Here is a 24,343-nt window from a genome sequence, read left to right on the forward strand (position 1 = left end):
TATTCAAAAACTCTATTCAAACCCCCCCTTTCTAGTGTTTTTCGCACCTTCATACTTTATTTTTTACATATTTTTCTTTACTCAACTTCTCTCTTCTGTATCTCTGATTTGTACCAAACAAAGTGTTTAAAACAACTTGGGTTGAAATTGACATGCTCTTAGTTGTGTAATGTTTTCTTTTGACATTCTACTATGTGTGCATTTCCATCTGTGGACATAATTGGTCCGTTAGCTTCTTCTTACTTTTAACCTTGGTTATAAGCTAATTATAAATGTCTTTAGCTTAGTGACACTGAGTTGCACATTAATTAAAAAATGAAGAGAAAAAGTTTGATGCACCGACGGTGTAAAGTTTTTTTACACCGTCAACCAATCAGATTTCAAGGATGTGAGAAAATCTCTCTTTTCATTTAATTTCTTTAATTGACATGTCACATCCTTGAAATCTGATTGATTGACGGTGTAAAAAAACTTTACACCGTCGGTACATCAAAATTAAACTAAAAAATGAATTGATCCAAACCGAATTGTGGGCAGAATACAATTATTTCAAATAATATCTAAAGCTTCCACATTAATAATGAAATGACCCCAACCCGAAGTGAAAGGCCTAGATGCACCAAAATTGATGCAACAAAAAATTGATTTAGGAACTTAGTACAACTTCATAGATCATATTTACCGACACATTATCAGAAATTCAGAATGAAACGGAAACAAGTGGGAGCAAGGGAAGTTTCGTCATCATCACAATAAAAAATGAAAGCATCATCTTGCAAAATTACATTCAATGCATACATCTAATTCAATTCACGTTGGCCAACCTGTGTCATCATATTAGTTTTTCAAAACTTACACGCCACCATATTATTTTTTAAAGGAAAAAGTATTTGAGAGAAAATTATTTACTGAAGTCTCTCAACACATAAAATCATCACTAGGTTGAGACTTAGTGAAAAAATATTAAAATATTGGATTGAAGTACCCATTATACTTTCATTCAATAGAATTTTGCTTATCCACAAAAATCACTAAATTTATTATTTCGTATAAATATAACAATATCTCTCAATATTCAGAGAATGAGTATTCACTGTAAGTTGAGACTTGAGAGAAAAACAAATTCACAATATTTTCATTTTATTTACCACCAAACATGTGAATCTGGAAAAAATCATAGTTGGTAGAGTTAGTTTCACCATGATGTGAATGTTTCCGACTCGAACATGATTGCCTCCGAAGAAGGAGGATACCTGTCTTAAAAAAAAAAGCAATTTTAAATGCATCTAGCTAATATTGAATACTCTAACATGTGTTAATATTTGAATGAGGGAAGGACATACAACAAGAGTTTTGTAGATTTTTCTGTGAATTATATGGTGGGGATACAAGTACGAGGTTTGAGTTCTCCAAAATAAAATTATTTAAAAAAATTATTAGCAAAAAATTAATGGTTAAAAGTTAATAATGTACTTGTGTCTTTATATTGGTAAATTTAAATATTGGTTTAAAAATCAATATAGTAATATAATTGTTTACTAGTTTTGGTTCACTCCAAAAGTTAGTTTAATACATGTCTTCAAATTAATATTAATATATATAATATATGTTACATTTAAAACTAGTGGATATAATTTTGAGTTTTTACTTTGGTTTTCTGTATACTTGAAAGCAATTTTTAGGAATTGTTTTTGAAAACCATTTCTGAAAAAAGAAGAAAAAAATTGTTAGAATGAGATGTTTTTCAAAATAAAAAAAATTGTAATTTGAAAGTTAAAAACATGAAAAAAATATTTGAGCCTGATATTTTAATTTTTAAAACTGAAAAATAAGATATGTTTTGAAGAACATTTTTAGGAAAGAAATTGTGACAAACATGTTTTTAAAAAATTTCAGCTTAAAAAAAAACAATTTTCAAAAAAGCTGTAATAAAAAAATAAAACACTAAATCCCCAAATGATAACTCAAGTGATAAGGGTTGAGTGAAACATATGTGTGGGGAAGGTCCAAGATCAATCCTTAGATGGTGTAATTTATCTTTCCGATGTAAAAAAAAAAGAAATATGTGTAATGAAAGCAAATTAGAATGGAAAGACCTAACATGTCGGCCGTCCGATTGAAAAAGGTGGTTATTTGAACCCTTATATCGACAATTTGATTTATAAGAACTACATCATTGAGAGATTTTTAATATTCACCGCACGTGATCGAAATTGCATAACAATTTATTTAATACAACAAAAAAACCAGAATGGGAAGGAAGATGCAAAAGAATTGAAAAGGCACTTAATCAGGCCCCTCCGTTTACTATTTTTTTTGAAGGGGTTTACTATTTTATTTATTTATCACATACACCTCAACTTAGCTCCATAATTAAACAAGTAAACAACTGTAACAAAAAAAAACAAGTAAACAACTAAGATAAAGATGGATAAATTTCACCCAAAAAAAAAGATAAGATGGATAAATAAATAAGATTAGTTATCTAATTTTCCCAACAATTCGCATGTTGTTCTAGATTTCCCTTTTTTCATTGGTCGCTAACTCAGTAGTGCAACCAGAATCTTCATCCTTAACCATAATTTTCCCATTGTTCATAATTTCATGCTTAGATTCTGCACCATTAACGTAAGACAAAAACCAACGGGGCTGTGTTTGTTGATAACGACATGTTGGTATTCTTTTTCTTTGGAGGTTGCGTTTATACCCCTTTGTTCTTTTATTCCTGAAAGAGACAATCACATACGCATGTTGAAAACTTTCCCAAAAGACAACAACATGGAAACGCAATGGTACGAGACGTTTCATCATGCTCTTATAAATGCAATGTTTCGATTATTATTCCACCCCTTCAATAACATGAAACAGAGAGGCTTGGTTTCTTCAGTTTTTTTGCATTTTTTTAATGTTATTGCACGTTGGTTGTTTAGGTATTTTGCTAGCTCATTATTTTTTTAAATGTTCATGTTTTTCGTTTGATCATGGTTTTGTGTTGAATGTTGATAGGCATGAAGTCGAAATGGGTCTTGAGTTTTCTTTGGGGGCATGAAGAGGACATAATTGATCTCTACCTGTATATATCATCATGGAGAAAAGAATTATTAGAAGGTTTTTAAAATTATTTGGCAGAGAAGAGAAGCGCATGAAGCCTATTCTGCTGAAATGTGGTTTGGCTTTGGCTCTTACCTTTGCTGGATTTCTCTACTCTCACCTCAGAACAAAAAGAATCAAGGCTTCTGCTTCATCCCCTAGGGGACACCCTCAAGGTTTGTTTTCTCACCGTATCAAAATTTTCTCTAGCTTCAGGGTGTGCGGGTAAACAGCTTCATTAAACGTTTATTCATGTGCGAGTTTGAGAAACTTAATGAATAAAGCTTAACTTATGTTATAGTTAAGCATAAGTTCTTATTCATAAGCTAATTTGAACATCTTATGAAAATAAACTCAAAACAGCATATGGGTAGACCATAAGAAATTTAGGGAAACTCTCACCAACACTTGCATAAGTTGCTTATACTATGAGAATAACTCAAATAAGCTCTTCCAAACAAGGCTTAGCTTTTGTTATTCTCTTCTTTTGAACAATGAATCTAACTATCTAAGGTGATATTTTTTGCATGTATGATGTCTTTCTCAGGACATGGGAACGAAGGAGGAGGTAGAAGAGTAGCATCTTGCAGCAATCTTTCAGAGGGAAATTTTTTGGACACTGTAAGTTAATTACATGAGAAGAGCTTATAATTGTGTGTGTTTTTTGTAGTTGCTAGGTTGAGTGTAATTTTGCATTCATTTTTACATTTAGAAATCTAGATAGTCTTGTGTTTGTAATCAGTAATTGGAAAAATCAAATAGACATTGATAATTGGTAAAAATTGTTTAGATTTCTTTCATTCAACTTAAACGAGGTTATTACATTTATTTTGTACCAGGAGGAAGCATGCATCAAGAAGGGGGTTGGTAAAAATTCTCAACGTTGTCTCTCTCCAAGAACTAAGCAAAGTGGAGAGGAAGATGAGTTCCTTCTACCTGAATTCAATGATGTTATGAAGGATGCAGAGTTCGGAGTTGCAGGAAATTCTTTTAAGAAAGTTGGACCTCCTGTAGCATATGCAAGTCTTGAGAAGGATGACTATGAGCAAGAGATCTGGCAGCTCAGGAACATGATCAGAATGCTTCAGGAGAGGGAACGAAGCCTCGAGGTTCAACTTCTTGAATACTGCGGTCTCAAAGAGCAAGAAACAGTTGTCATGGAGCTCCAAAACAGATTGAAGATAAGTAACATGGAGGCAAAGATGTTCAATCTCAAGGTTGAGACCTTGCAGTCCGAGAATTGGAGGTTAGCAGAACAGGTGGCTGATCATGCAAAAGTACTGGCTGAGCTTGATGCTGCTAAAACCAAAGTCAAGTTTTTGAAGAGGAAAATCAGGCATGAAGCTGAACAGAACAAGGAGCAAATCATAAATCTTAAACAAAGAGTTTCCAAGTTGCAAGACCTGGAAAGCCAAGCTACTGCTAGTGATCAAGAAATTGAAACCAAGCTGAGAAGGCTAAAGGATCTTGAGGCCGAGGCAGAACAGTTGCGGAAAACTAATTTGAGACTGCAGATGGACAATTCTGACTTAGCTAGAAGGTTGGACTCTACTCAGATCCTTGCCAATGCTGTTCTGGAAGATCCAGAGGTAATAAGATTATAACCAATGACTCTTTTCCTTTTATTAAATACATGTTTGGATCATTAGTTTCAAAAAAAAAAAATACATGTTTGGATCATCTTCTCTTTCTTCAGAATCAATATTCTGGCACCCAGAAGCTACTCAGCAGAAGTCAGAAGCTTCTCCCCAGAATTGATTTTGTGTGACTTTAGAATTAATTATAGAAGAATTTCCAAACATACAGCATAACTATTTGTCAAAATCAATTTCACCTCATGTTTTTGGATGCAGGCAGATGCTTTGAGGGAAGAAGGCGAGCGTCTTAGACTAGAGAATGAGGGCTTGACGAAGGAAGTTGAGCAACTACAAGCCGATCGATGCTCAGATGTTGAAGAGTTAGTCTACTTGAGGTGGATAAATGCTTGCTTAAGGCATGAGATGCGAAACTATCAACCGCCTCCTGGTAAAACCGTCGCGAGGGACTTGAGTAAGAGTTTAAGCCCTACATCTGAGAAGAAAGCCAAGCAGCTCATAGTTGAATATGCAAATAACACTGAAGGGAGAAGGAGCCTTTCTGATTTTGATTCTGACCAATGGTCCTCCTCCCAGGCTTCTTTTCTAGAAGACTCTGGTGAATGTGATGATTATTCTCCTCTTGAGAATTCATCTGATGCCAGAGTTAACAACACCACAAGTAAATCCAAGATTTTCAGCAAGCTTATGAGGCTGATACAAGGCAAAGATAACCATCATAACCGTAGTCGAGTTACATCTCAAGAAAAATATGTATCTCAAGAAGATAGCAACACTCCAAATTTCAGATTTAGTATATCAACTGGGAATGATACTAGTAGAGCTGAGGGTCGTCGTCGGAGTATTAGCGAGTTTGCAACTCCCTCTGGCATATCTAGAACTTCCTTAGATTTGAGCCGTACGATGAGTTTGAAAGATGAAATTAGGAGAAATCCAGATGTCCTTGCCTCAGGAAGCTCAAGGAATTTCACTCCAAGCAAAAGGGGTTCAGGAGATTTAAAAAGCTCAGTAAATTCTTTCTCAGATTCCTCTCGCTCAGACAATTCTAATTTGGTGAAATATGCTGAAGCTTTAAAGGACTCTAGTGGGACTCCAAAACATAAGATACATCGAAGAACAGCATCATTTAGTTCATTTTAACTTGTTAGCTACACTGAGATTTTACCATTTTGAACTGGGAATATTACAGTTTAGCAGGTTATCCAGTAGTCAGTCCTGATATACCATATTAGTTGTTAGGAGCTGTTCAGATATCAGACACTGGTATTAACTACAGTGTATTAAATAAGGATGCACTTCAAATCCCTGGTAAGGATTTCTCAGTAATAATTCAGTTCAGAGTTATTGCAACATTTTAGTGCGTGTTTGGACATCGTCTGAGTTGATTGTGGATAAAATTGATTACAGTGAAAATGGGTTGAAAGTAAAACAATATTCATTTGGATACATTTATGAGAAAAGTAATTTTTGTTGGATAATGTTATGAAATCCAATTTTGAAATATCATAATTGATTATGTTCTTCACAGAAACAAGAAATTTTAGTTTGATTTTGGATATAGAATCAATTGTGAAAGCCAAAATTCCACTGTTAAAGCCAAAGTCAATTCAGGGAGAAGCTTATGTGAATAGCTTCATAATTAATTATGAGGAAAGAGGAGCAAATCAAAAGATGCTATAAATAACCAAAAATTGATTTTGCCTGTGGAGAATCAATTAATACTTTCAAACATGAAACCAAATGTACTATTAACTTCTAGTGATTCCTCTTACTTTCCTTATATGGTGATGCTCTTATCACTATATTTCATAAATGGCTGTCCAAACTACCTACCTAAAATAGAACGATGCACTTGTAAATAATAAGCAGTACTCTTTCTTTTATATAATAAAATGTTTTACAATCAAGTTCATCTGAAACTTCACAAGGCTTAAAAATAGATAGAATACAGATCTTTCCAGAGTCCAGAAAAACAGGAAACTTTGGCATCACTTCCACGATCTGTGGTTATAACAGAGATAAATAACAATGAGTCCTTATCCTATAAGAGCTATTCCTTGTAAAATCAGTGCATCAGCTAGAACTTGGTTGGCAGCTTCTGAAGGATGGACACTGTCCCAAAACACATATTGTGTTGCATTAGAACAAGTTCCTATTGATTTTGGATTGCACAACAAGGATGTCGTCTCTACAGTCCCTGTACCACAGCAACCTCTCCTTGCCTCTGCAAAGCCTATTGAATAACATCATAAGAAAGGTTAGAAGATCAAACAACCTCATTTTATTGCAAGAGATGAATGTCATAATGTTGATCTTGTTTTAGTCAAAGTATTTTTATACCAAAATTTGAAGGGGTCTGAACAAGGTCATAGAGAGGCTTGTAAATATCAAAAATCACAATCTTAAGACCAGGATGTTGTTTTTGGAGTTTTGCTGCAGCTGAGTTGATCTTTTTGTTAAATGCTTGGGCATCAGTGTTGAATCTTGAGACACAACCATTCTCATGGAAACCAAATAAGGTCCTTGCAGCAGGTAGACAACCCAATGGTGGGAGTGAAGTCACTCCAATTTTCCTTGCTCCTAATCCATACAAGCCCTGTGTCCAAACAAAGAACCATAAATTAGTAAACAACATAGGCCCAGTTTGGAAGAGCTTATTTGAGCTTATCTGACAGCATAAGCTCTTATGCCAGTGTATGGGAGGGCTTATGCAAACAGCTTATGACCTGCCATAAGCTATTTTCATAAGCTACTCAAGATAGCTTATGAAAAACAACTTATGCTTATATACAACTTATTTTTAATTTATTTCAATAAATTTTCAAAAATAACTTATGAATAAGCGCTTATGTCATAAGCGCTTATGTCATAAGCGCTTATGACTATAAGTGCTTAATTAAGCTGTTTTTCCAAACGGGGCCATACTCTATTAGTGGCCAAATAACTACAAAAGACTTACAAAAGGACAACTTGCATACAATTCTACACATACCAGAGGTGTTGTTTTCCAATGAAAAACTCAGCCTGTCACTCACTTTCTTAATATTTTATAACTTCCCTTCTCATTTTCTAACTCGTGTCATATTGTAATTGGATAGTTTTGTCCATTACAAAATTGTGCCTAAGTTTTGTCCTTTACAAAATAGCAATAACAGAATACCTTAATAAAGGTTGTGAATGAATCCACCAGGTAAGATGAATACTGATCAATAGTGATGACTTTGTTGATCCAAGGATTGATGTAATAGTTTTGTACAAAGTCACTGCTGCCAGCACTCAATAAGTACAATGCATCCTTAACAATTGAGGCTGCCTTTTTACTGCCAGCTACCTTGGCTAGCTTGCTTTGATATTCCTTGAAATAATCTAACTGTTGAGACAATGGAATTGCATGCTGCCAAAAAGGGGAAAAAGAGTGTGTTATAAAAATAGATTTTTTATTGTCTTACATGTAAATTTGTTTATTTCAAACTTACATTCAACATAGCAGCCTTTTCATCATAACCAGAAGCAGCTGAAGCAAAGTTTGCTCCAATAAGGAGGTTCTTCCCTGATGCCTGTGGACTAAGATATGCAGGTGCAAAGCTCTTAAAACCCAGTGTTTCAGCTGCAAAAGAAAACATTAAACAACAATGAAACTAGCATGCTTGGAAATCCTTCTACAAATTATTTTAAAGTGAGAATCAGATATGGAAAAATGTTTCTATGAGTAATTTATGGGTTTCAAAATTGATTATGATGAAAGAAAAGTTCATCCAAAGATACTACTAAATGCATGAGTATATAACTATATATGGAACATCTACCCTAACTATTTAATCTCTATCCCTTACCAGTTATATCAGTAGCTAACTTCCCATTGCAAAACCTCCCAGTAGGTTGGTGTGTAACAAAGTCCCTCCCATAAGGAGGGTAATTAGCCTTGTAAATTGTGGGAAGATAGTCATTGTTTCCAACATCAACAGCAGAGTCACCAAATGTCATGATTGCTGGTACAAGTGTATCCTGTGCATTCCCACCACAAGTGAGAAAGACAAATGCAGAGAGTAGAAGAACAAGTGCATCTCTGCTATTCATGTTCTTGTTCATCATTGTACTACTTTTGGAAGCTTTCTTCAGTGTGTGAGAACTTATATGGCAACCGACAAAGTCTCAAAGACCCCCCTATTGAAGAGGGAGGGTGGAAGTTAGGCATGGCTATTAAATGTGAACGCGTAGAGTGGTTACAACTTACACATGCTTACCCTCCCTCCACTGATACTTTTGGCACTTGTCTCTCTTCTTGTTAACAAAATGCTTAAAACCATTGATCTGTTTAAGTTTGGTATCCGATTTTTCTGTTTACTTAACCAATCAATCACTCTCGTATCAACTGTATTGTGTGACTTTGGTCTATATTCATTTAGTGTAGTGGAGCTAAGTAGTTGAGATTATGTGGAGAAGGTGGCATATATAGCAATCTTTATGACAGAGGAGCATGTGCATGAGTTATTTCGGTTGTTGCATACCCCCTCCGTTTCTAATCTTTTGTTGTTTTAACTTTTGGCCTAAATTCCAAAACTTTTGTTGTTTTACAAATCCAATGCATTTTTTCTCAATTTATTCCATGTTTACCCTCATTTAATATTATATTTCTCACCTACCACCACTTATTTTCACCAATCAAAACAATAACAAATTTTTTAACCAATAACTATCATTCTCTCTCTTCACTCTAACTCAACATTAAATAGGGGTGTTTATGTCAGCAAATATATCAATAATTGCACTCTTAAACAATGTGCATAACCTTAAACAACAAAAGATCAGGAACGGAGGGAGTATTATAAAGGTTGAGTACGTGTTGGCTTCAAGTTGGCATGAACAGGGTATATAAAGTATTGACCATGTATTTTAATCTTGAATACTTAAATTTAACAGTCACTATTTATTTCTCTATCTATGACCATAAGAATTAAGAAGTCGTCATCTCATGCAATATGTCTAACCAGCATAAAAGAAAGACGACCCCCCACACAAGAGTATTTTTTTTTATAGGCAAATGTTTGTTGTTAGTAATGTTAGTAAATTAGTCTCTCCTCAGGGTTCGAACCCTGGACCCTTCATCCTTCAGCCCACCCAACCCTTATGTTTCGTGACTCTTACCACTTGAGCTAACCCTCAATGACCCACAACTGCAAGAGTAGTAACTTAATTTATGCCCGTACCTACTTAGTTGGGCTTGTTGCGTCACGAAGGGGTATGGCTGCATGAGAGATCTCTCTACACACCACACTGGGCTAATAAAGAAGACCATTAAGAAACTGACATCACATCTTTATCCAAAATCTTAAGGAATTGGGATCTTATCACTTATATACCCTTTAACCCTCTCACTTTGATCCATTTGAGATTTCAAACTCACACTTGATTTTCTCAACAAGTTATCAGATGCAAAAGTAGAAGAAGTTGATAATAAGTTGTTTGTTGATGAATGTTCACTTGATCAACTAATTTGGGCTGGTAGAAATGAGCTCGTGTTCAAATAAATTATTTTACACCTTCAAAGGGGGAAAAGTAACGACTGGTTTTTTTCTTTTTCAAGAGCAGGGCTACGCCCAAGCCCCGAAACAAAATAAAAACAAAAACTACGTAGAAACACTAACTCTGAGCAAAATCCCTGTCTCAAGACTTCCATCTAGCTCACTAGGAGGATCGTGAAGAAAGACAAACCCCTCACCCTTTTGCACTTCAAGCTTGGCTAAGAAATCAGCACAACTATTTCCTTCCCGAAGGATAGGAGAAACAGTGACATTTCATTGTCTTGCTATCAGGTCCTTAATATTCCAAATAACTGAGTCATATTTATGGCAACTATTAGAAACATTTTTCACAAGAGAGGCGGCATGTAACGAATCATAGAAACCACATAGGTACTGTTAGTACCCCTTATTCTAGACAAGAACAAGCACATGGAAAATAGCTCCATATGCAAGATGTCTGAGGCACCAAAAAATCATGGAAGGTCCCAACTCCCAAGCCACTCCCCCTCTCTATTTAGGAAGCACCCTCCAAACTCAAACCTCATTGAGTCACTGGATCAATAGTCACAATACCATCAACATTAGGAGCAATATACCTAGTGTCAAGCGCAGTGACGAATCCAGAAATTTGATGTCGTGAGGGCAATATATACCTATAAATTTGTATAATTTTTTTTAATAGATACTATTAGAAGTAAGTGCATCTTTTACCAAAAAAAGGTACACAAGTGAGACATTTTTTACTAAAGAAATCATAATAAACCACATACTTTACTACTCAAGTGAGAGCATTTTGCAATATGGAATATAAATGAGGACATTTATCAATGTGGAATACAAGTAAGAGCATTTTTTTACAAAAAAAACCATAAAAAATCACATACTTTTACTACTCAATTTTTTTTTTCTAATGATTCTTTTCAAAACTAAGTGAGGGCAAATGCCCTCAGTGTTGTAGTTGAATCCGTCTCTGGTCAAGCCCTAGCCATTTTACCAATCTACTCCATTTGCACTAACTACTCGATTAGCCTACATCTTCTAATCCATGTTTCAAAGACATGACGCACACCATTGTCTCTTTCTCCCGCGTAGCTAAATTCTCCATACAACAATTATTCCTTGCCCTCTAAATCCACCAAGTCGTGACCACTTCTTCATAACACGACAACTTTAACAAATCCCAAATCATTCCTAGCTTCAACACATGGCCAACGTTACATGTTAGTTTTGAGTTGTTTAACAGCAGTTCCAACATCAACGCTAAACCGCCGCTAAATTGGCTAGCGGAAACTATTGGACATTTTTCTTGTATTGTTATCATTCATATATACACGTGTGATCATGATTAATTTGCTTCTTATCTCACTCTCACATAAAAGAGATGGATGCATTTTTTTATATGTCAAGGTTATCTTAAATTTTAAAATCTATTACCGCACTTAACTTACATGTGAATCATTAGCATTAACAGTAAGATTGATTACAAAGAAGTCATTCAGTCACAAGCAGAACCAACTCTGTACCTGGTCATATATGATTTTAAAAAATTAGTGATTTCAATTTCTAGTGTTGGACCATCTGATCAGACCTCCAATCTCGAAAATGAAGTTGGTCCCAGTTGCCATCAGCATTTAATTACTAGGTTTGCATTCACCGGACACATGAAGGATAATGTCTGGCTCTATTCAGTTCGGTTTCATGTCTGTTCACGGAAAATATCTGATAAGTTAGGTTGGACCTTTAGCCAGCTAATTGAGTATTGGCTTAATCCAGTTTTTAGTCCCAAATCTTTGCCATAAATATGGCTTTAGTCCCTTGCTGGAGTAAAGGTGGGGATTGATCCTCAGCTTTGACCTCATACAAGAAAAGGGTCGAGTTGCTATATAACTATTTCTCACTACCCAATTGCTACAACTATAAGCAACCAACAAGAATTTCCACATGATAAACCCAAAGTACCCAAACAAAACCTTTCATTTTGGTCATCTGACTGAATGAAAACCATTCAAGGTGCACAACTTCAACAAGAAAATGAGAAAAGTGACAAATGATAGAGGTAATATCAAATTATTTATGACAAGGAGGAAGATTAATCACTACAAATCTGACAGATAATTTATTAACATATGCAGTGCAGCAGAGGATTTTTTTACCATTGAATTGCTACTGCCTTCCAAATTTATGAAAAGATCACAATTGAAAACACCAGGCACTGACATGGTCGTTTTCTTCCCCAAAAACAAGTACCAAACGCCAAATCTACCCTCTTTCTAACTTACTGGAATGAAAATTCTTATAGTTAACCAATAAATGATGTTGTCCCCGAATGATAACTCAAGTGGTAAGAGCTCGGGACATAAGGGTTGGTGGGATGAAGAGTGATGGGTCAGGGTTCGAACCCTGAGGACGACTAATTTACTAACATTTCTAACAACGAACATTTTCCTATAAAAAAAAAAACCAATACATGATGCAATTGATATATAAAGGCTCAAGAACAACATGGTTTTTCGGGCTGATCTGGAATTAGAGCATTCAAAGCACAATCACAAGATAAATGAGTTAAACCCTAGAAATTGGTCTCAAAATACGAATGAAGTGAATTCAGGTTTGGACGCATTTGAACACGAAAGAAAAAAAATTACCGAATCGAATGATCCGGCAACGACAACCACAAGCAGAAGATCCTCGAAATGCAAAGGTGAGAGAATGGAATGGAATCAAGAGTGAGTGAGGAAGTGACTCGAATTCGGTGGCCTTCGTCGGAGACAATCTCTTTTTTTACCCAAATCAGTTCAAAAAGGGCCTGCGGCCCAAATTAGTTTTTGTTCTTTTTGAAAGGCAGCCCGGGCAAGTGCCCAGGCTTGCCGGGCCTTGAAACCGCCCTGCTGGAAATACTCAATCAAGAGAACTAGAACCATCAAAGGAGTTGAGTTGAAGTTTTAGGGTTTTGGATAATGGAGAAAAGGAATATGGGTAAAAACTAGGAGGGGGCTGCCAACATAGCCTGGTGGGGGATTACGCGGGGTTGGTTTTTCCTGAACTAAAAGGAGTTCCAATTTGTCCAGAAGAGAAGAGAACTTGAAGTCCATGCTGGTGAAACGACTCGTTTAATTGAGTTATGGTATTAATTATTATAGTTACTATGATTATTATCATCATTATTATATATAAATGATAAGGCAAGGAAAGAAAAGTAAAATGGAGAGAAACAGTAACCACGTTACCCACCTCTGAAGTTTTAAAAAATATATATATATATATATATATATAACAAAAATAAAAATAAAAACAGATTCAGATTTACTAAACCTACTCACTCTCAAACCCACGTTGCACAATACCCATTCCCAATTGTTTCAGAAAAAAAACCGTGCTCTGTCTTTTCTCTTCCATGAGAATTTCTTCTCCCTTCACGCAGCAGCTTCTGATTCCTTCCCTTCTAACCAACTAGTTTTTAGCCCGTTTACCCGTGCGATGCACGGGGAATTTTCGTTTGAATTAACTACTAATTATTATGATTGAGTTTAGATGAGTATTGATATATATGGAATACTGCAATGACGTAGTTATTGATTGTAATTATTTTCTATAGATGTTTATACATCTCACTTTCGGTGTGGAGATTACTTTTTTTTTTTGAACTGAGTGGAGATTACTTGGATATATAGTTTTCAAGTTTGTAATAGCTACACCCTCTATATGATTGTTGTTATGCACAATATTGGATGTACATGTCAAGTAAAGTCACAAAAAACTATAACATGAAATAAAAGTTATTGGGCCAATTAGGGATGACCGGTAGGAGATGGTTTTTGGATATATATGGAGCTACTACATTGTGAAACACATCATAAGCGCCACTACAAAAATTCGCTCGTTTAGCGTCTGTCAATTTGTTGGTTTAGCATTGATTGCAACCGCCGCTATGTTTAACCTCTATGTGTTTAAGAATCAATTGTTATTTATAATCATTGAGTATTTGATATATATGGAGCAATAGAATGATATATTTACTAAAACATACAATTTTCAGTGTTATTATTATCTTCCCTTTCATCTTACTTATAAATATTAATTGGATAATTGTGCAATATTAGGTTTGGTTCGCCTTTTACGGTTAGTATGGAGCTTTTGGCTGTGATTTCCAACGCAATTTTACATATAAAAGATAAATAAATAATTCGTACAAAAAGGTATGAATAAAGTATATAATATGTTGCTCAAATGCTGGTTAATTGAATTAGTACCCACCTTATCGAAAAAAAGTTAGGAAATCATACAAACTAATTGATGATGTAAATATTTTAGAAAACTTCCTTAAAGATAAAGTTCTTACTAACATACGAACATATGGGTGTGTGAAAAAACTTTTTTGAGTAGAATGCTAAGTATAGAACCATACGAACATACGGAATGTGTGAAACATCTTTTATTATTTTATTAAAACGGTGGGACACAACAATTTGGTGGTAAAGAAACAACATAAAAGCTGTAACAACCAAAGAGGAAATTTGGTTTCACTATTGCTGTGAATGTGTTCCTTTTGAATAAACCAATTTTGCATTAAAAATAAGAAATAGATATCATTGCAGTTCTCTACATACTTCTAAGTTCCACCCAAAAATTTTATACAATTCCTTTTATTGAAAAAACATGTGTCATGACCAAAGTATACATTCGCTACCAAAGTAACCTTCAAAAGTATAAAATCATTGAATTTTTCTTTCTGCCTAAATGTGTTGCACGAAATTTCAGTAAAGAACATGTTAAGTCCATGACCTTGTGACATACTTCTGTGTGAAACTCTTCCTTGTTAGGTGACTTGTGGAAGTACGGATACCGACCAAACATCTCATCAGATCCTTCTCCAGAGATTACCCACTTGGCATAAAGTGATTTAATCTTCATAAACATTAGAAATATGGGTATGCTTGCTCTAATTGTTTTCACATCATATGTTTCAAAGGGGTATAAAACATCCTCAATGGCATCTAAGACATGCTACAAATTATTCACTAATTAGTAATTAGAGCACAAAAGGGTATTAACTATAGTAGTTGAGTGTTTAAATAGTCAAAATCAATGAGATTAAGCTTATGAGACAGAACATTTGCAAGGACAAAAAAAATCAGATTCACTCATGTTAGTTCATGCATATAGGAAAAATGGTATCATTCCAATTTTGTAAATTTGAAAAAACTTTGCTGCAGCAAAAGGGGTTTAGTCTCAAATAGCGGCGCTATCGCGCCGTCGCGTCGCGTCGCGGCCCTTCCCCGCGATTCTGAATCGATCGCGTCGCGGAACGCCGTCGCGGCTGTCGCGCCGCGAATCGCGGCCAAATCGCGTCCAAATCGCGTTCAATCGCGGTGCTCCAGGTTGAAGATGGGTCGGGTTCAAGGAAAATCCCCAAATTGCCCTCAAAATTGTAAAATTAGGTTAAAATTTGAGGGTACTTTTGGAATTTCGCTCTTAATAAGTGAAACGGTGCGTTTCACTCGTCTTCTTCACGCGTTTCTTCTTTCTTTACGCGTTTCCTCTGCAACCTGCAACCTTCTTCAACGCGTTTCTCCGGTGCGACTTGCTTCCCCTCAGCCACCTTCGACCAGAAGTCCAGAACCCATGGCCACGGCGCAATCTGACAAGCACCGTCCAGGCTCCGGCGACCACCACCCCTGTTTACCCTTGGGCCTTTATTCTGTTCTGAGTTGCTCTGTTTTTTTCTTCTTTTCCTCTATTTTTTTTCCCTTTCTTTTAGTAATTATATGTATATATTAGTTATATAATATTATATGTGAAAAATCAAAATAGCGGTCATCCCGCTATCCGCTATCCCGCTATCCCACTTTTGGGGTCGGCCGCTATGCGCCGCGATCCGGGATTGACTACTATGGTTTAGTCTCAAAATATAGTAATTATATTTGTGCACACTAATTTCAAAATTAGCTGAGAACAATAAGATATGTTTAACCACAAAAATCATATGCACGATGAAATAAAAAGGTAAAAAGCATACCTTCAAATATGTTTATTGACCAGGGAAAATATAGCAGAAAACACAATCATTTCCCATGTTAACAACTTTATTATCTTTCAAAGAGCTTAGATCCTCCAAGGTCATAGTTATCAACTCCATACTCTGCAATCACAATGAAATAGCAGAATGAGATCAATTGCCATGAAATAAGCAATTTACATACCAATAGTCAATTCAGGAGTTCCAAACTCAACTCGTTTTAATTGTTTTCTTTACCACTATATAAGTGCAGATAATACATTACACATATATAGAATTTTTACAATATTATTATAATTATAAATTATAAATATTTTACAATAACGTTATTAATATGCTGCAAGACACAAACTATACCAATGATAAAAAAAAACTACGTTAATATTTATTTTAATGCACAAAAATATAAATAATACTATTTATGATTATTAAATAAGTATTGAAGATGTGAATGACAGTGGCAGTGTCATTTGCATGGGCAGCACCATTGCGGTTAAGCTGAGCCCCAACATCCTGGTTTATATTTCCTTTGTGGAGACCATGCTCCTTAGCTTTGCCATCCTCCAGCCACCACCAAAAACCTCCCTTTCATATTGCCCAGGTAAAATAGGCCTGGTGCATGTGCATCAATGGAAATTGAAAATGTATCCTTTTGAATGCAATGAACTCAAAGGCACATTCATGGTCCTATGGAAATTCCATTTATAAATAGCCTTTGGAATTTGCAACAGGATTCAATTTCACCTAGCTGCTAATTCCACCATCGACTCCTTTAAAAACCGGATCAACCTGAACACCAGGTACTTCATACCTGGTACAAGGTTACTAATCTTTTCTTTGCCCAATAATCCATGCTGTGAGGCCTTAATTTCCCTCAAGAGTCTAACCTTCCTCACCATGCAGTACTCCTGCCATCCTCATTGAAGAAGAAAGCCATGACCATTTCAAAACCAAAACCCAAAAACCAAAGCGTGAAAATGAGAATCATAGATAAAAAAACCCGGAACTGCAACTAAAAAGAAAAAAGTCTAAAAAATGTACATTGTCATGTTGTGGTTCCTAAGAAGCAAGAAAAGTCCATTTGCAAATCGAAGCACTAACTGCCAATATAAGTCAAATGAAGAGGGATTAAGCATAATGCATACATCAAGCCAGAAGAAAATCAGTATATATGCATTAACTACCGAGTTTTGCACATGTTCCTTTCCCAACTAATGATCAATGCGCTAAATTTGTGGCTCCTCAAACAACTCTACACTCTCAGTACTGAGTTCTGCAGATTGTAGATCCTTACCAAAAGATTTCTCCACAATAACACATGTCCATCCACCAAGATCAGCTTATAAAAGGAAGCAAATACAACCATTAAAAAAAATCAGATTCATGATAATAGCCAAGAACAGAAAGTTTAAAAGAGATTAAAAAATCTAGGAAAACTAATGACACAAACGGTTGCAAGCATATGAGCATGTCGCACAAATCTTAAGTAGCAAATGTAGCATGAAAAAGGATTATTTGAATTTTGAAGCATGTCTTTGACTGTAGTTTGGAAAAGCAACTAATTATGTTAACTTTTGTTTTCACAAAAATTCTGGATAACATTAACCTTTGCTTAAATTGGCTGTACTTCTAAAATGTGTTGGCTAAATAGCTCAAATGTAAAAGTACACTTTTTACCAATACATTAATAATTCCCCAATCATAATTAGCTTAAAGATGTGAAAGTAACGAAGAATAGAAATAAGTACATGTCACTCTCAGTCCCATTATATATCTGGAAAGAAGATTCCCACAAAGAGACAATGAGCAAATATATAAGAGATCGATGCCATAAAAATAATCTTGAAGATCCAAGGTAAGAGCAACGTCTGCAAATGGGTGCTGTCAACACCCTCTATCAATTTTGGAAAATGATATTTATATTAAAAAAACAATATAAACATAAAACTCAACCAATATACATGTCACAAAAGAATTAAAATATCAGTCATCATTTACTTTTGTATGAAATATTTCTGTCATGATATTCCATTTTCCTTTAAATGGGGTCAACAGGATATTCAACAATGAACAATCCAATTATCTACTTTTAATAAAGTATAAAAGAGTATCAGTTAGTTCTATTATCTGTCAATTTAAAACAAACTTCATAAGTTCATGTAATTCCTATATTCATTACAATCTTTCTAATGAGACTTTACAAAAATAAAAAAGGAAGCCATCTAAGAATTAAAAATTATAAGATTTAATCAAGTGTTAGTGCTCTAGGTGCTATCAAGTGCATGTTATCAAGTGTTAGTGCTGTAGATAATAAGTCTCTACCATACATGTGGCTGTTTTAGAGAATGAATCAAATCTAAGGTAATGAAAATTCTGCAGAATAAGGATGAGAATATGCAGGAAAATGATGAGTACTTGGAGTCAGTTAGTTAGTTAAGGGTTAGCCCATAGAGTTAGTTAGTTAGTTAAGGCTTAGTCTATAAATAAGGGAGTGTGAAGAGGGTTTAGTATCTTTGGGGATCATTTGGGAATTGGGAATTAGGAGAGTGATGAGTCTCTCGAATACTCATCTGTTTCTTGTACATTTTTCTGTTGAATAATATCAGGGTTTCATCAATTGGTATCAGAGCTCCGATCTTGGAGCTGTGGTAGCCAGAAAAGAGCAGAATGGAGAAGAAGATTCCAGAGTTTGATGGAAGAGAGGCTTATGGATGGCTCATCATGGTGGAGCAACACTGTGAAGACAAGGGAGTATCCGAAGAGGAGAAATTCTCAGAGGCAGAGAAGGCTTTGACAGGTGAAGCTTTCATGTGGTGGTTTTGCTGGAGAAGACGCAATCAGAAGGCAACATGGTGGGAATTTGTGGAGGCTCTGTTGAGGAAATTCGAACCAGAATTGGAACCGTACATGCCAGAACCAGTCCAAGATTCAGAGGAGGAAGAAACAACTGATTCGGTGGAAGCTAAACCTGAGGCCAATTCAGGGTTGGCGAAATCAGAGATCATGCCACATTCGCAGGAGAATTCTGAAATGGAAGCGTCGCAGGAAGACTCGGATTTTGCAGCGGCGGCGGAGCGAACAGTGGTGGCGTCACGGTGTAAATCCGACGTCGTGGTCGGTTTCAGTGGTTGCTTGTTGACGGCGAAAGGGGAGAAGATCGACGCCGAAGGGGAAATCAAAATCAAGCGGTTACAGGAAGGTTCTTCAATGGAGAAATTGCAGATTTGCAACGTTCATGGGAGGAAGAAGGTGCAACCAATCATTTTGCCCCAAATCAGTGATTTAGGGTTCGATTGGGAGAGACGGCCGCCGCGGAAACCGCCGGATTCATGTCTTCGCACGCTGGTAACCGCCAATCGACCACCGAAAACGTTCCTTGGTTGGACGGGGGTCTCCAAACAGACCTCGGTTTCATGCTCGTCGATGGTTTCCAATCGACTGGAGACTGAATCGCCAGACCGCAGAGGTGGTGGTTCACGCTTCATTTCCGGCGATCCTTGTAGATCAGACTCCCTGGCCATGCGTCCTCCAGCCAAGCCTCCAGATTCGGTTGAGACAGCGGGGTGGAGAGGCTGTAGCTTCGAGTTCGGAGTTCGCGTGGCGAAAAGGAAGGGAAGCTCGCTCATGTGCACGCCAGAACCCGCCTTACGGCCGCCGGCGAAGCCACCAGACCTTGCAGTTACGGCGATGGAAGAAAGAAAACTGAAGTGGGGAAGATACGGGTTTGGGTATCTGCCGTTGACTCCTTGCGAGGTTCAAGCTTGGCACGTGAGGGAAGTGGGCTCGAGTGAGAAGGCTCCAGTTGAACCCCTCTCCAATCCGAATGGGCCAAGCCCAATCCATTCATTGAAAGAGTTTGAGCCTGACAGGAAGTGACACAAAAAAAAAAATAACAACCTGGCCAAGGAATGCGAGTGGGCCTATGAATGCAACTTTGGCCCAATTTTGCATGTTTTCTGCTCTGTTTACTTTTCTATGTTTTTGTTTCAAGGAGCTTGTTTTTTACCCCACCTTGAGGACAAGGTGGATGTTTAGGGGGGAGTATTGATGAGTACTTGGAGTCAGTTAGTTAGTTAAGGGTTAGCCCATAGAGTTAGTTAGTTAGTTAAGGCTTAGTCTATAAATAAGGGAGTGTGAAGAGGGTTTAGTATCTTTGGGGATCATTTGGGAATTGGGAATTAGGAGAGTGATGAGTCTCTCGAATACTCATCTGTTTCTTGTACATTTTTCTGTTGAATAATATCAGGGTTTCATCAGAAAATGAAAAGTGTTGTAGAAGGATAAGAAGAGAGGAGCAAGAAGCAGGTGAAGGAGGATGAAGAAAAGAGGGACGTGTAACAAAAGGTTGGAAAAAACACCAGAATTCACTCTGCTTTAACTGAAGCAAGTGAGAAAAATGATAAAGGAAATTTTTTCTGGTTCAAACTCTTGTTAACTCATGAACCGGTTCATGTGAGAAAAAGGAAGAGAGAGGAACACATAAAAACATGATAAAAAGAAAGAAACCCCGGTTGTTTTTTTTCTAACCACATCCTGTTTTCTCTTCTATATCTTAGATCCATCTAACAATACTGTTGGCATCCTACTACACCTTTCTTTGAACCTTGACTGCAAAAGCAAAAAGCACAAAACGGCCAAACGCCTCTTACTAATAAAAAAGAAAATCATATTTGAAACAAACAATAAAACAGGTTTCCAGGAACTCTAAGGTGTTTCAAATAATTACATTAGCAAGAATTGATGAGTGTAGCGAGAGCAAGATGTTGTTTCCATAGAAAATGTACCATCTATTAGTTGTACCAAGCACACCCTTTAGGGGAGAAGCCATGGTCTGAGTGTTTTTATGTTTCAGGTGTCAAAATTTTCTGTTTTAAATTACACAAATATATAGTTTAGTTTTCTAGTGTGTGTGTGTGCATGTGTCCTAACTTAATAGCCCAGCAGCTTTTTTTTGGTGGTTAAACATTCGAGAATCTATGCACCTATGTCTGTGATTCGATAAGTAGGGGAATCTTAAATGTTTTAAAATAGAAAGGGATTAAAGAGAGATTCACACCTGGAGTTGGCAGAGATAAAGTTTCACCATTTAATATCCCCTCGGCACCATCTGTAAGAGTCCAAGATGGTAGTCGAAAATTCAATGCAGATAAAGTACCAGTTTTCTGCAGAAGTAAAGGTATGAAAATATAGATTGAGGAAGAAAAAAGTAGATGATCTTATACTTCATAAATCATACATTGTTTGTTACTAAATTAGCTTGAGAAAATAACATTATAAGTCACGCAGCAAATCAGAAGATAGAGTACCCTATCATTAGCAATTAAAAATTTAAAAATAAATCTGAGTAATAAATTGTCCTGACGAATAATCAAGCTGCGATAATCAACTTTGGTGTTATCAATTAGGAACCCATCTTCAATTAATAATTACATTGATAATGCATTTTTAAAAGGTAACCTATTGTGCATTATACCAGCATACTTTGTGTTACCAAACTAAGAGGGTTGAAATGTGAAAGGACTACTTCTTGATTCCAACAAACTATACTCAAATTTCCTTTGTCATGTCTTAGATGACAATGATAGATTATATAAAGTAATTTCATCAAAAGAAGTAGGAAAAGGACCTAATATTTTGAAAATGAAAGCCAAAGTAAAGAAGGGGTTCGCGGACAAAAGAGACATAATGGCAGATTAGGCTTTATTAGGATGTTTAATGAGATGCCATAAGACAATGTAATAGGTACCTCATGAGGAGAAAACGTAAATGTCACATAAAGATAAGGATCCCATGAAGAAGCTGGAACCACTGTCTGATTGAGCAAGATGCCCCCAGATTTCCAATTACATGAGCTTGATATGTACTGAATGATGTAAAGAGCAGGATCTTTCCCTTCCTGTTCGAAATAGATAGAATCTCCGAGCTTTGAGAATGATTCAATTCCTAATGAAAAGGAAAAATAAATTGAGAATATGAGACTGATAGGAGTATGAAAGAATTGACAAAGAATATGGTGCAGTTTGATGTAATTTGAAACGGGAATAAAATAAATGAGAACCTGTTCCATAGCAGGTGGCGTGACAGTGAAGGGGTCCAAAGCTGGTTGCTATGGCTCTTCCACCTCTGAGGCAAGAATGAACACTTTCTAAAGCAATGTAGGATGGGAATGTGAATGTGAATGTGAATGAGAATGAGAATGGGAATAACCAACACCAGTATTTATAGAGAATCAAAACTTAAGAAACACATTGAAGCCCATACCTTTGCAATTTGAATTTCAAATTCAGCTCCAAACTTGACATCACCAAAGACTTGACAGCACCTACTCGTACGAACAAAGCATGGAGAGTGGAGATGGTGAAAGATTGCGGAAAATCTGGAAAAGCAAGCTTTGAGGGCGAAGTATTTGACCAATCCGCAAAATTGGATGAGAAGGAAAAGGAAAAGCATGGCCTGTGTCCTCATAAGAATGGATGACATCTAATCTAGATGAGCAATGTACTGGTGAAAAGCAACTCCAGCTGGAAGCGGGCAACATCAATCTCTTTCACAATAGCCACTGGAAACGTGTGAAGCTTATTTCCCACCTTTTCCGGAAACGACCAGCAGCGATGACGCAATAGATGAGGCCAACGAACGCACGCACGCTGACAAAAGGTGATGAAGGTACAACAAAGTGGGCAGAAAGGCAGAGGCAACACGCACATCAAGCTGGGCTTGCTTGGAGACGGAGAGAAACAGTGATGGAGAGCCAAACGATGTCGTCTCCCACGTTCCAGGAAAGAAAAGAAAAAAGTAAGAAAAGAAGGCTAGGTGGCGGAAGCTCATTGGTTGTTTCGTATGAATAGTAACTCAAGAATAAGATGTAGTAGATTTCATCTTCCACTTCCAATGAAAATCCACATCAAGACCCATTTGACATACCCACTCATAAAGGAAAATTATGGCATTCAAGTGAAAAGGCTTTTGGGATAATTTTGGGGGCTTAGGGTTTGTGCTCTAAGGAAGGAGAAAAGTACCCAATCCTACAGAATTGTTCTTCCTATTTCGTTGAGGTATACCCGATTACCCACTGCTTAAAAATAGTATTATAGCATATGTTAGAATTAAGAAGAAATATATTTTTAGGACTTTGAGCACGAAATTGATGATTCCATAGTTGCTCATGAGTTGTATAACGTCAGATAATAGCATCTGAAGGTTTGAAATTTATTATTTGGTAGTTCAGATTCGCGGCTAGTGGTTCGTTCGTGAGTCCTGAAGTTGTTGGGAGCAATCGTGTTGATTCTTCGTAACTGTGAATGGTTTTCAACTGCTATGACATATTTTTAACAGTCTTATAACTGATTTAATTACTTTATCATATTGCCTATTTATCTAAATTGGGGAAACATGTCTTTTATATGTTTGACTATCATTCTTGAACTCTGAAAGCTGATTTTATGAAGCTGATTTTGAGTATGTTTTATGAGTTGATATGAGAAGAGAATGACATTGGTTTAATTTTGAAATTATGTGAAATTGAGATTGTGAACTTGAAAAGCTTTTATGAGCATTGAAAAGTTGATGTTGAGAATGTTATTTTGAAAAACTTTGATGAGTATTGGAAAGCTGATTTTGAGACTGTTGATGAGACTTGATATGATTTGAGAAAATGGTTTTGGGGATCCTTGATAGAACCCCGTAGCCGTTAGCGGAGGTAACGGCCTAGGTGCACCTAGCTAGTTTGATTCCGGGAGGAGAGGGATATCCGTTAGATGGAGCCGCCAGTGCACGGAAAGGGCTATCAACGAGATGAAGCTTCCCCCGATGAGATTGATGAGATATGACATGATTCCGGGTGGAGAGGGTTATCCGTTAGATGAAGCCGCCTCTTGGGTAAGATAATCCTTAAGAGGAAAGGGCTATCAACGAGATGTAGCTTCCCCCGATGACACGATGTGACTTGAGAAAGGAAATGGCTATCCGCTAGATGGAGCCACCCCTATCGGAGAGGCCATCCCTTAGGAGGAGAGGGCTATCAGCGAGATGGAGCCGCCTCATGGTTCTACATGTGTGACCCTATTAATTATATTTCTGGTTTTATGTTTTTCATATCTGGACATGATTTTAACTGTATT

The 24,343-nt window shown here is 36.5% G+C and overlaps 3 protein-coding genes across 13 annotated transcripts; 1 reads left to right on the forward strand and 2 right to left on the reverse strand.

Moving 5' to 3' along the window:
• The first annotated feature begins 2,595 nt into the window (after nt 1–2,595).
• LOC130745978 (protein CHUP1, chloroplastic) lies at nt 2,596–6,163 on the forward strand. Of its 2 annotated transcripts, none has more exons than XM_057598456.1 (5): nt 2,596–2,792; nt 3,007–3,266; nt 3,638–3,711; nt 3,930–4,679; nt 4,944–6,163. In XM_057598456.1, exons 2-5 carry the CDS (start codon nt 3,086–3,088, stop codon nt 5,823–5,825), a joined length of 1,887 nt encoding a protein of 628 aa, XP_057454439.1. In that variant the 5' UTR covers nt 2,596–2,792; nt 3,007–3,085; the 3' UTR covers nt 5,826–6,163. The 2 variants fall into 2 exon arrangements, with proteins under 2 accessions (XP_057454439.1, XP_057454438.1); XM_057598455.1 differs by lacking the exon at nt 2,596–2,792 and adding an exon at nt 2,802–2,930.
• Nucleotides 6,164–6,537: 374 nt separating this feature from the next.
• On the reverse strand, nt 6,538–8,821 carry LOC130745979 (GDSL esterase/lipase APG). The gene is made up of 5 exons (XM_057598457.1): nt 8,519–8,821; nt 8,162–8,292; nt 7,846–8,079; nt 7,026–7,281; nt 6,538–6,918 (listed from the first exon to the last, which is right to left on the reverse strand). The coding sequence occupies exons 1-5, from the start codon at nt 8,775–8,777 to the stop codon at nt 6,722–6,724; spliced, it is 1,077 nt and encodes a 358-aa protein (XP_057454440.1). The 5' UTR covers nt 8,778–8,821; the 3' UTR covers nt 6,538–6,721.
• A 149-nt stretch (nt 8,822–8,970) lies between these two features.
• LOC130745980 (uncharacterized) lies at nt 8,971–23,269 on the reverse strand. 10 transcript variants are annotated; one of them, XR_009021973.1, is made up of 7 exons: nt 22,485–23,268; nt 22,282–22,364; nt 21,970–22,166; nt 21,280–21,385; nt 17,518–17,562; nt 16,224–16,346; nt 8,971–15,201 (listed from the first exon to the last, which is right to left on the reverse strand). XR_009021973.1 is itself a non-coding variant. In XM_057598460.1 (6 exons), the coding sequence occupies exons 1-5, from the start codon at nt 22,523–22,525 to the stop codon at nt 17,450–17,452; spliced, it is 540 nt and encodes a 179-aa protein (XP_057454443.1). In that variant the 5' UTR covers nt 22,526–23,269; the 3' UTR covers nt 15,729–16,346; nt 17,408–17,449. The 10 variants fall into 10 exon arrangements, 6 of the variants coding, with proteins under 6 accessions (XP_057454443.1, XP_057454442.1, XP_057454444.1 ...); XR_009021972.1 differs by having other exon boundaries at nt 8,971–15,211; XR_009021970.1 differs by lacking the exon at nt 8,971–15,201 and adding an exon at nt 17,265–17,323 and having other exon boundaries at nt 15,729–17,131; nt 17,408–17,562; nt 22,485–23,269.
• Nucleotides 23,270–24,343: the final 1,074 nt, after the last annotated feature.

The sequence above is a fragment of the Lotus japonicus genome, chromosome 3 (genome assembly GCF_012489685.1).
Source record: "Lotus japonicus ecotype B-129 chromosome 3, LjGifu_v1.2".
Classification (NCBI taxonomy): domain Eukaryota; kingdom Viridiplantae; phylum Streptophyta; class Magnoliopsida; order Fabales; family Fabaceae; genus Lotus; species Lotus japonicus.